Below are 11,514 nucleotides of genomic sequence, written 5' to 3' on the forward strand. Positions count from 1 at the left end.
GGTCCAACAGGAAAATTACCCAATTACTTCAGGACATGTTTTGAATTTTTTTTACATAAACGATGATGCACAGAGGAACAAAACAGTTAATTATCGACCTTAATCTACACGTAATAAACTACTTAGTAAGGTTTCCCGGTCACGTCCGTGTTGCGAACGTTCGGCTTCGTTCACAAGATTAGATGTTCTTTCATGAAAAAGAGCGCATTACAACATATTCCCACGATAAATAGCGCTATCTGTTTTACCATATTTTTTATTTACTTACCACTTATTCCTACGTTTAGCGGTGTGGATAAGTTCGTGACTTCTTTTGATTTAAAAACCCGCGGGGGTGATCAGTTACGGGAAACAGAAGTCATTTTCTTAATAATTCGTTTTTCTTTGGTTTCGAACCCGTTCTGCCATGTTGAATCACAGCCCGTTAGAACCCTCTCCTTACTCAATGTCACATGCACGAGTCTTCAACCAGAAAGTTTCTGTGATCTGCGGACTGCTGCCAGGTCACGCCTTAGTTCATCGTATTCAAGAAGAATGAAATACTTATGAGTGGGGAATGGGAGAGGAGCGATTAACGGGGAGAGGGGTGGTATTCGAAGGGTCTTTCAATTAATTTATCTCGAAATATTTATAACTTTAGCAATCACCTCACAAACATTTAGGAGACTGGATGTGAAAAGGTAGGGCTCTTCGACATGCGATTTGATATCAATTCACCGTGATTTTCCTTTTGGCCACCTCCAATGGGATTCAGTCACCATTCAAAGCATAGTGAAAAGACATTTTATGCGGCGGAATAACTCAGAGTTCACCACGATATCGAGTACTTTTCAACTGAGTATTGAAAGTAATCCGGGACTGTTTTGGTTTTGTTTTTGTTTTTTGTCTGAATTTGTCTCCACAGATTTGGCCCATCACACAAGGCCAACAGTAGATATATGTTACGTTAAGGTAGACGATGCTCTTAAATTGCCTGAGTTGTTGCGTTACCTGAATTCGCTAGCGGGGTCGATCAGGTATCCACTTAGCAATATTGGAAGAGCAAAGAATGGAAACATAACTTCCATGCAGAAAGTAAATGTTGATCATAGCACAAATGATTCTAGCAGTAAAAAAAAGGAAGACAAATCGAATTCATTTGAAAGGGTGCTGAGAGATTGGATCTTGAAAATGAAATTAAAATTGATGGTGAAACTCAAGAACGGCAAGGAGAAGCCTGTCTTGAGCCAGTTCGTTTGAAAAATTTACGGGTGTTGGTGTTTGTTAACACGACAAAAGCAGCAGAGGAAGCTTATAACTTTCTCAATGGCACTGCAGAGCAAGGAGAGAGTGACTAAGTGCTTTAGAAACATGTCATTCTGAATGATCAAACTATAACTATTTGGCTAGGGCGGGTACATCGGGTAAAGGTAGGATATGAGTTTTTTTAAATCCATGCGGACAAAATATCATTTTGTCTAAAAGCGACCCTTAATTTCGCTTGACAGGGCTTTGACAAGAAGTTCAAGCTTGAACTCTTTACAAAATTGGTACGGTGACTAACCATGCAAAGTCTAAATGAAAGCATGTATTGAATCGTAACATTTAACAGAACAAAACAGATGTTCCAGCGTTTACACAATTAGGAACCGGTAACACGAAACTTTAAGTCCTGAAACCAGGAGCCCATTACTTAATAAGTAATGGCTCCTGCTGAAATTGAGTGAAAAATAAAAATCTGAAAGAGACGTTCCAAATCGGTGGTTTCGCGGCACTTTTTGAAGAGACCATTTTGCGCTTGTTAGAAACTTAAACATCCCGTACGTCACAGCGGCTAAACTAGTGTGCATGCTAATAACGAGCAAGAAATTTTACGAGCGCAAAGGAATGGGAACGACGATATTTCTGTAGCAACACTATTGCAGCAATACGGCGGCATTTTTTCAAATTCCCAAATTTTTTTTGTCACTTGCGAAGATAAGCTCAAACTAAAACATGCAGGTAAGGTTGCCGTTTTCAGGAAGGTTTCTGTCGAACCTCATCCGTCACATATGTCACTCAACCAAAAAAATTGTCGCTATAACAGTTGTGAATTTAAGAAGTAGAGCATCCGTATTTTGACCACGAAGTCTGAAGCATTTTTTATCGCTTGAGCGCTTCTTATCGTTGTCTCCTCAGTAGGTAAACCTCATGGAGAAAAAGTTTGTTGTCTCGGCGTAAAAACCCGCGTCAGCTTTGTTTACAGACGAAGAATAATGGTTGCCATGAACGCTCATACAGTTCTAATAGCGGAGTACGCGCACTCATTTTGCCGCTGTGTCATCCCATATGGGTCGTATGGGAACCCAGGCTGGGCCGCGCGTTGACTAACTGTAACAGTTGGGACAGCCCAAGAGTGTACTGCCATTAATCAAATTTCAGTACGCAGTGCTACATACGATTGTGCCAAAGTTGTGTTGGCGTGACTGTGGTATTTTCAGGATTGTGTCACAATGTATCCCTTAAGGATCATCTTAAGTATTCTACAGAATATTAACTGCACCCACTCCACCATGCTGTATTCAAATTGGTACAGATTCTTTTGTTTCTGTTGCAGTGATAAATCTTGTCACCGAACATGACCAAGATCTAGCTCTCGCTACAAGAGCTTGTGACCAGTCCCGAAACAGTGATGGTTATCAAGCCACTTTCGGCAGGAAAAGAAGGTTCAGGAAGAAATTGAAAAAGAACGCTATTGCTTTCGCTGACAAGCTGTAATACCCGCCCTGGATTTTTGTCCACACTGCGCGCAGATTTATCCCCACGGTGATCTGTCACCTTTTTCATCACGAATAAATAACGATGGAGGAAGATAGAAAATTGAGTTCCTTACAAAGAATCAGACGTCTTAAGGGTCCGATGTTGTACATGGAAGACAGTTCGTTCGTTAGTTAAGCCATTACAAGGATGCTATGGCTCTAGGCGTTTTGTATACGGCTGGGATCAGCTTTGTCAAAAGCAACGTGTGTGGAAATAGATTTTACAAGGAGTTTACGGAGTTTACCATTTGCATCTGCTTTTACTCAGTTTGAGCCCTTGCTTATTAGATTTCTATTTTATTTATTCCTACTCATGATATTAGCCTCTCATTAACCCTCACTATTTTGATTTTGCTTTTTTAAGAGCTTTACGTGTAGTTTTTCTAAGTTTGGCAGACTTGACGTAGTTTTAACAGGTTTTAGTCCTGTGGAGGTGGCACTTCTTCCACGTAAATCCGGGATACTGAGTTCCAGCCCGTGTACGCGTCAGCACTTTTGACACTCTGGCAATTGCCGACCCAGAATCCCACGCGCACGATTCCCGGGGGGACTTTCTCACATACACCTTCGATTTGTCGCACTCGGTGTAAATTCTTCTTGTTTCCATTCCCATGTACCATGTACACTAAGCCATCAATGGCAGCGGGGGCCGAGCACTCTACGTCGTTGAAGGTGAAATACCACCGCTTGCAGCAAGCGTGGCAGTTGTAGATACTGAGAGCGCCATTCCAGTAAACACGGAGGCCAGTGTTGGGAGAAAATTTGTTGAAAACACATTCCTAAAAAAATCATCAACAATAAATTGCTTCACTCAAGAATATACTTGGTACAAGGAAGCTGGACCAGTTTTTAAGTACTTATTAACAGAATATTAAAAAAGATAACGAAAAAAGACGCGAACTTAAATTGACTGATTAGGATGCGCCTTCAATGCGTTAAAAATCGGCTTTCTGAAAGCTAGCGACGATTGCAATACTTTCTAACATCAGGTTCTCCAAGTACGTATTACACTTAGCGAGTTTGAGGTCGTTACTGTAAATTACGAACAGCGGTTTTCCTCTTTGATTTATATTGATAATCAAAAAATCCAAGGTTAGATTGTTTATGCTAAGGAAAGGTAAGATAAAGTTTGTTGAGTATCTTTCATATCTCTTCTGTGTGTCTGACTGGTTTGGACAGGGTTCCTTACGCGGAACGCCTTTAAATGGGATGATTAACGCATGTCGAGAGCAAAACGAATCCTTTTCTAATCGATGTCCAGTCGTCAACACATTTTCAGGACATACAATATATAGCAAACGCTTGATTAAACCTTTATTTTCCTATGAAAAATGACACGAATTGGTGATAAATGGCGAGGTGTTTTGGCAACAAACACAAATTTTGACTGTGGCGCTGTCCTCTAAATTGATTAATCGCAGTGCGCCTTATAATGAGACAATACTTTTCTATGCCTATTAGTTTCAGTTTCTCAACAGCCTAAAAATGACGGGAAAATATTTTCTACCCATCAGAGGAAGACACGAATGCAATTGTTTACCTTGACTAATCCAATGTCCCTATCGTCGTTCAGATTTTTGAAAACGCACTGTTTCCAATTACTTCCCAATGTCCCTGGTAGGCCTTGAGGGCCAGGGGCTCCTTGGCTTCCTTTGTCGCCGGCGTCACCTTTAATTCCTTGTGGACCCTCGTGGCCCGTAGACCCTGGAGTTCCTAGTGTCCCTGCCTCTCCTTTGTCCCCTGCTTGTCCTCGAGGGCCGGGCGATCCCGCTACACCCGCGGGCCCCGCGGGCCCAGGGCTTCCAGGAATACCTGGGATACAAGGCGCGCAAGAGCAATGCATCCAATGACTGTGACCACAAGCTCTGTCGCTATCTTTACCATCATTATTATTATCAGTCACTGCTAGACACGATGTGATCAGCGGTAAAATGAGTACCAATAACGTCAAAATTGGCGAGGCATTCATTGTGGAAAGCAAATCTGTTAAATCTTGATTGATCTGTAGGAAAATAGAGTGAACACATCATCGCGTATCCGTTCCTTGAGATGTTACGCAACACTTAAGGTGCGTGACATAACGGCAACGGCGAAGAAATCACTCATTTTTGACACCATATTCATACGCCTTAGAACGCTTTTTTCCCTTCGAGACGAGTCGTCGTAGTCGAGGAGAGGTTCGCTTGGGTTCTGGCATCATCAGTGCACACCTCTCGCCGGCTCGCGCTGTCCAGAGGGTTTCAATGGGGTTAACCGTTAGCCCTAAAAACAGCCAGAAATATTAGCCGTTAGGCATAATAATTGAGAAATTTTAACCTTTAGTCCTAACCAAAGTGAATTGCAAAAATGCTTCTGGTGTTTACGGAGGAAAGTTTTAACCGTTGGTCGTAGAAGCCATCACCCCATTGAAACCCCCTTGCAACAAGGAATCCTATTTTCGAGCAAACTCTCTCCTGCCGAGGCGCTAATGATGAGGGCCTGCTCGTAGTCTAGTAAGTTTGTTTTCTGCAATAACTGCAACACTTACCCGACCTAAAGTGGAGTGGGTTGCGTTTAAGTTACAAGACGCCTTGTTTTAGGATAGAAGCAAAGTGTAACTCTCTGATGTTTGAAAATACTGATTGATTTGTCCCCGCTGGACTTGCTTTTTGTATAAGGTATAATTACATGAATTTAATTAGAATCCGGAGTAAATTAGATTATCAAATTAGATTTGATTAACAGTGGAAAAGGTTTCTGTCAGTATAAATTTAGAAATTTATAATAGGAAATTCGCACAATCAAGTTGTGCCCTCCAAATCCTATTAATCCCCACAACTCCAACGAGTGACCAAGTCAGAATTTCTCCTTGCAATATCAATATAATCAGTATCAAGTAGACAAGTGGCAAGAATAAAGAAAAATATGAATGGGTGGGCATATCAGGTGGCTGACCTAGGGAAATCAAACATTTTTTTGTCAGAACACTAGACCGAACAACTTTACGAGACTTTTGATCTGAACAACAAAGTACTTCAAGGGTCATAATGCTTCCGATCGCCTGAGCCAACTTCTGACTGAGTTATAATTAGTCAAAACAAGAACTTTCGAGTAGGTCTAAAGCGAGGTCAGTAAACAAACTAAGCATGTCCACTTGAGGAAGTTAGAAAAGGCGGTCACAATTCGGAAACTCATCACGACAGCTCAAACCTAAACAACTTTGGAATTCGAATTCATGCATCAAATACTTCCTAAATATAAACGAAAAATCATAATCATAATGAAAAATCATACTGAACTGACTAACTGATAAAATAACTAAATGCTTCTTAACAATAATACTAATTTAACCATTTTTTATATAAGAACTATTTTTACACCAACGTCAAGGCTAAGGTTTTCAACAATATCTTAACAACCTCTTAGAGAAGGTTAAAAAAGTTATTTTTACTTAACTGATTTATTTATGCATATGTGGAACGAAGACGAAACTAACTTAGAACAGTGGTCCAACAGGAAAATTACCCAATTACTTCAGGACATGTTTTGAATTTTTATAACTGTGTTTAACCTTAGGATCATATTAAAAGCAAACGTTCGGCTTTGTCTACAAGATTAGATGTTCTTTCATGAAAAAGAGCGCATTACAACATTTTGCCACGATAAATAGCGTCATTTGTTTTACCATATTTTTTATTTCACTCACCACTTATTCCTACGTTTAGCGGTGTGGATAAGTTCGTGACTGCTTCTGATGTATAAACCCGCAGGGTGATCAGTTACAGGAAACGGAATTCATAGTCTTGATAATTCGCTTTTCTTTGGTTTCGAACCCGTTCCGCCATGTTGAATCACAGCCAACAGGTCAGAACCCTCTCCTTACACAGTATTACATGCACGAGTCTTCAACCAGAAAGTTTCCGTGATCTGTGGACTGTTGCCAGGCCACGCCTTAGTTCATCGTATTCGAGAAGAATGAAATAGTTATGAGTGCGGGATGGGAGAGGAGCGATTAACGGGGAGAGGGGTGGTATTCCAAGGGTCTTTTACTAATTTATCTCGAAATATTTATAACTTTAGCAATCACCTCACAAACATTTAGGAGACTGGATGTGAAAAGCAAGGGGTCTTCGACGTGCGATTTTATATCAATTCCCTGAGATCTTCCTTTTGGCCACCTCCAATGAGACTCAGTCACTATTCTCAACACTGTTATCTTTCCAAAGCATAGTGAAAAGATGTTTTACGACCATTAGACCAGCCTGGTATCTGATCAGTTTGTCTCTTGTTTATATGGAACCTATTGGTTACGCTTCCAAATTAACCAACTCAATTATGCAGAAATCTTACTTTAAATTTTTATTTCTCTCTGACGAAGAACTAACGCTCGAAACATCAGCTTTATAAACCCTTTACGGTGGCCAATTTACATTAGCAACTCGGTGGATAAAACTAAATTATCTTGTATCACCCCCTACCGACGGAGCACCACAATTTTGTTAGAAACTAACCCTCTTTATTACTTAAATTAACTTTGCAGTTCCTTTTAATCAGACAAGTTACCGTCCATACCGCAGCTGTTGAATATGATAGAACAAAACCAGTCGTAATGAGGTGGCTAACAACCACTGTGCATGTTTCACAAGGCTCTCTCTTGGCAAGTTCAGTCAATATTTATTTTTCAATCCCTTCTCAGGAAAAGTGAACATTACAGTTCAAACTTATACTGAGTTACTTCAGTTGGCGGACTTCTTTATCAATATTCCTCAATCCAGTTGATCAAAAAATGTTTAAGGGATCATGGTGCGCTCTCGTTTTCGGAGATCCCATGAAGGTACAATGATAGACTAATCCTGAGTCTCAATGAAGGTTTGTGTAGCAGTTAGTTACAATAAAAGTCTATACACGAGCCAAGTGATCTTTCCAGCCGGAGCTCGTCCAAGTTTCCATAGCATTAAACGACTAGAAGTATTACTATTGCTACTCCCCCCTGGTTTGGATGCCACGAGGTTTCATCAGGCTCCCCTGACACTTTGCCGGTACCCATTCATACTCCTGGGCGGAGAGAGACGCTGTTAGAGTCAGGTGTTTCGCCCCAGAACACAACACATTGACCCGGCCAGGTCTCGATGTATAAACCCGCAGGGTGATCAGTTACAGGAAACGGAATTCATAGTAGTCATAGTCATATTCCAGATTCTCGACCCAGAATCCAGCGCAATAGGCTGACCTTAAGGCGAGCGGGGGTCTCCCACATTTAGCTACAATGAGTATATCTAATCCTACTCAATAGTATTTTATACGATTGCAGGAAAATCCTCCGCTTGTATTTACCCCCCCCCCCCCCCCCGGGTGAGCCTGGGCAAAGAAAGGTGGGAGAGATGCACTGAAGGAGTAAAGTTTCTTATCAAGAACGAAGCAAAACGACCCGGCCTGGGCACGAACCCCCAGCCTCAAGACCCAGAGTTCAGCACGATTGACCGTTAGTCATACTGCGTCTCCCAAAAGAGAAAGACACAGTTAACTACGATAATACTGGTCTTCGAGTCTTGGTAAAAGTTGCGTGATTTCGTGGAAAACCTAGGAAAGATGGCGGGTCATCGTGTACCACAAGCGTTGACAAATCTCGTCAGTTCCCACCAATGGGAATGGAGATTGTGTTGAGAGTAGTATTGCGTGTGAGCGAGGGAAATTGGAAAATTCTCTTGAAACCACGTTGAAATTCGTTGGATCTGATCATGTAGATAATCGGGTTCAGAGCGCTGCTGATGACAACCATCACAACAACGGCCGACTTAACTTCGTTGGGAACTCGACTGAGACCAATTGTTGCTGTGATTAACAAACAAATGAATCCCGGTAGATAGCAGAATGTAAACGCACCAACTACCATCGCTGAAAAAAAAATGAAACAAATCAAACGGCGTTATTGTATTTTTCATATCCCTCGAAGTCGGGGGACACTAATGGGTGAGCAGAAAAACGGCCCCCCTCTGTGAGTGACGAAGCTGAGCCCGGACCTAATATGTTGTTAGATTCTTCAACCTCCCAGACATGAAACAGGCATCACGCAAAACTTGGGCTCATGAGGTGACGGCAAGGCGGGTGCACGTGAAAAGAGACACGTGCGAGGAGAAAGGCGTTTGTTTAGTGGTGTATCTTCACCGATGGTCGCTTTAGCATTAGCGCTTCCTCCTCGACACGGGGCATTTTCGCGCCACTTTAACCGAAAAAATGAACAAGCGTTATTTTTTTTCAAGCCATCCCTCTTGCACGTTTCACTCCCATAGCGGACCTAGCGCAGAGCATGGTTTCCGAGGTCTTTAGCCTTAAACGAGAAATGTAAGTTCACTATTAAGCGTCTTAAATGAAGTGTTTTCTTGACCGGAAACCTGAAACAGTGTGTACTTTTGGCGCGAGGTCTATATGTGTGGTACTAATAACTGTTATACTTGAATCTAATGCTGAAAACAATTTTGCTTGAATGTGTTATTTAGACGCCGTCCCTCAGATCAACAAGCCACAACTTACGCAGATTATAAAGCGCTTCAAGCATCTTACCTATGGTTCGCATCCACTTCATTTCTTTTTTCTTTTTCCTCTTCATTTCAGCTGCTTCGAGATTCAGGTTTTCACCGGGTTCGACTCTGTTGTTCTGAGACCACGAGATCTTAGCCAGACGACCGTACACGAATAAAATCACTACAAAAGGGATACCAACGAAGAAGGTAATATTGAATATGATAATATGACAAGTATGCTCCAAGGAAGGCTTATCAAAATTCTGCGAACAGCCAATAATGCTTCTCCAGTAATCAGAACGATTGGAATTGCCATGAGTCCAATTTGTGACTGTAATAGATAACACCGGGGCAAACCAAGCTGCAAACAACGCACGGCTGACGCGCTTTTTGGTGACGATGGCTGAGTACCTCAAGGGATACAATATCGCCGCGTAGCGATCGCAGCTGAGGAGACAGATGTGAGTAATACTGACATACAACAGTATGGTTAACAGCCCCAAAAAGTACTCACTCACTTTACACGCGGCTTCATGTTCGTACAGCCATATCAAACGAAACACAAGGAATGATAACAGAGAGAAGTCGGACACTGCTAAACTAACAAGGACAGAACTATTCGGTTTTTGACGGAGAGATCGCACATGATAAACAGCCAGGCAGACACAGATGTTGCCAAGAAAGTTTACCACTAATGTTGCGCTCAAAATGGTTGTTTGTACCACTGCCGACATGGCGCTCGGAAGGGTTGTCGCAAAAGTAGGACTGGAATCGAGAGAAGTGAAGGTAGAAGCAGACATGTTTCAAAAGCGTCTTCCAACGATGTAATTCATTAAAGTGTTCGAGTGACTCTCGTTCGCTCAAATTACATCCTGATGTTTTGGAGCAACATAAAGAGTAAAAGACCTTTTGAGCAGCTTAAGTTCATTTCCTCCTAATTGAACAAAAAGCTGCCATACTCAAATAATCTTTAAGTGGACGAGATCCTAACAATAAACGCTGGCAGAATTTATATAAATATGTATTGACTCAAAATTTGGAAGGAAATTCCCCTGTTCCGGCGATTCTTATAGCGTTAAGTTTTCAGCACACTTAAGAAATTAATTTCTATTTACTTCAACCATAAACTAGGTAATGTATGACGCATCAAATGCAGGTGCCAACGGTTATTCAAAGATTTATCAAAAAAAATAATTTATTTGATAAAGTTAGGATAAAAATTCAGCGTGGGATAGTGAACTTTATCTTGAATTAAGGCGCCTGTGTATAAATCATCAATATCATGCATATAAATGTGATATTGTTCACAAATAGGATAGAGAAAAATTTGATAAGAGCATGCAGTTGTTCAGATCTATTCCTTTTCCTATGATATCAGTCATTTTGAAAGTTTTTTTAGCTCATTAAAAATTCGAATAAAATTCGAGCTTTGATAAATATCTAAAGATCAATGTTCTACCCAGCAAATTTTAACAGCGTTGGAGTAAAGGTTGAATTAAAGTGTGTTGACGATCGGTGAACTGGTTCGCGCATTATTTAGAGTACATACGGTTCTTGGGAAACACGTTTTGCGTTTAACGAAACAAAGCGAGTTTCACGAAAAATTTCCCACGGGTTAAGAATGTTCCTCCCCGCCTTAATCGTAATACACATAGACATGAAGTCTTAAGCAGATCTTAGAATGACTCTGGTGCAGATGTTTCCGACGATATTCGCTACTTCAGTTTTATTTTTTATTTTCTTTTTACAACCCTGGCAAACAGCACGCCGTGCCAAAGATTAATTCAGTAATGGTGAACAATTTATTTTTGACAGTTTTATTCGACGTAAGATATGCGACGTTTAACATGGATTGAGTTCGTCGCTTTTAATATCTCCGTAGGCACATCTCCCTTTTTGACCCGTTATGTGATAAGTACCGGTTGAGCAGTTTAGATAAAACCTTATCTTAGTTTGGAGAAGTTATTGAAAAATAAGTGTCGTTATTGTCACCATGTGCACCTGTCGATAATGATGTTAGCACAAACATTTCAAGGCAATTAAGTTTGCCAAAATCAAGACCCCTAATTTTCTCATCTTATTCATGGTTGTCATCCATAGCGTCAAATCATGTTAACGTAAGCATTTAGACAGTTGCCTGCGGGTCAGTTTTGATAATCTGTCCTGATACTGTTTATATGTTTGCGTCCAAAACGCAGGAAAGTGTTGTTTTCCTAAAATAGAAAAGAAAATTTAAT

The 11,514-nt window shown here is 40.9% G+C and overlaps 2 protein-coding genes across 4 annotated transcripts; both read right to left on the reverse strand.

Moving 5' to 3' along the window:
• Window positions 1-3,066: 3,066 nt before the first annotated feature.
• On the reverse strand, window positions 3,067-6,635 carry LOC113679491 (collagen triple helix repeat-containing protein 1-like). 3 transcript variants are annotated; one of them, XM_089201242.1, is made up of 3 exons: window positions 6,463-6,635; window positions 4,318-4,779; window positions 3,067-3,556 (listed from the first exon to the last, which is right to left on the reverse strand). In XM_089201242.1, exons 2-3 carry the CDS (start codon window positions 4,744-4,746, stop codon window positions 3,197-3,199), a joined length of 789 nt encoding a protein of 262 aa, XP_089057368.1. In that variant the 5' UTR covers window positions 4,747-4,779; window positions 6,463-6,635; the 3' UTR covers window positions 3,067-3,196. The 3 variants fall into 3 exon arrangements, with proteins under 3 accessions (XP_089057368.1, XP_027052255.2, XP_089057369.1); XM_027196454.2 differs by lacking the exon at window positions 6,463-6,635 and adding an exon at window positions 5,305-5,461; XM_089201243.1 differs by lacking the exon at window positions 6,463-6,635 and adding an exon at window positions 5,305-5,400 and having other exon boundaries at window positions 4,318-5,039.
• Window positions 6,636-8,251: 1,616 nt separating this feature from the next.
• On the reverse strand, window positions 8,252-10,785 carry LOC113679479 (histamine H2 receptor). The gene is made up of 2 exons (XM_027196439.2): window positions 9,318-10,785; window positions 8,252-8,651 (listed from the first exon to the last, which is right to left on the reverse strand). The coding sequence occupies exons 1-2, from the start codon at window positions 10,075-10,077 to the stop codon at window positions 8,386-8,388; spliced, it is 1,026 nt and encodes a 341-aa protein (XP_027052240.2). The 5' UTR covers window positions 10,078-10,785; the 3' UTR covers window positions 8,252-8,385.
• Between the last annotated feature and the right edge of the window lie 729 nt (window positions 10,786-11,514).

The sequence above is a fragment of the Pocillopora damicornis genome, chromosome 3 (genome assembly GCF_964200805.1).
Source record: "Pocillopora damicornis chromosome 3, jaPocDami1.2, whole genome shotgun sequence".
Taxonomy (NCBI): Eukaryota; Metazoa; Cnidaria; class Anthozoa; order Scleractinia; family Pocilloporidae; genus Pocillopora; species Pocillopora damicornis.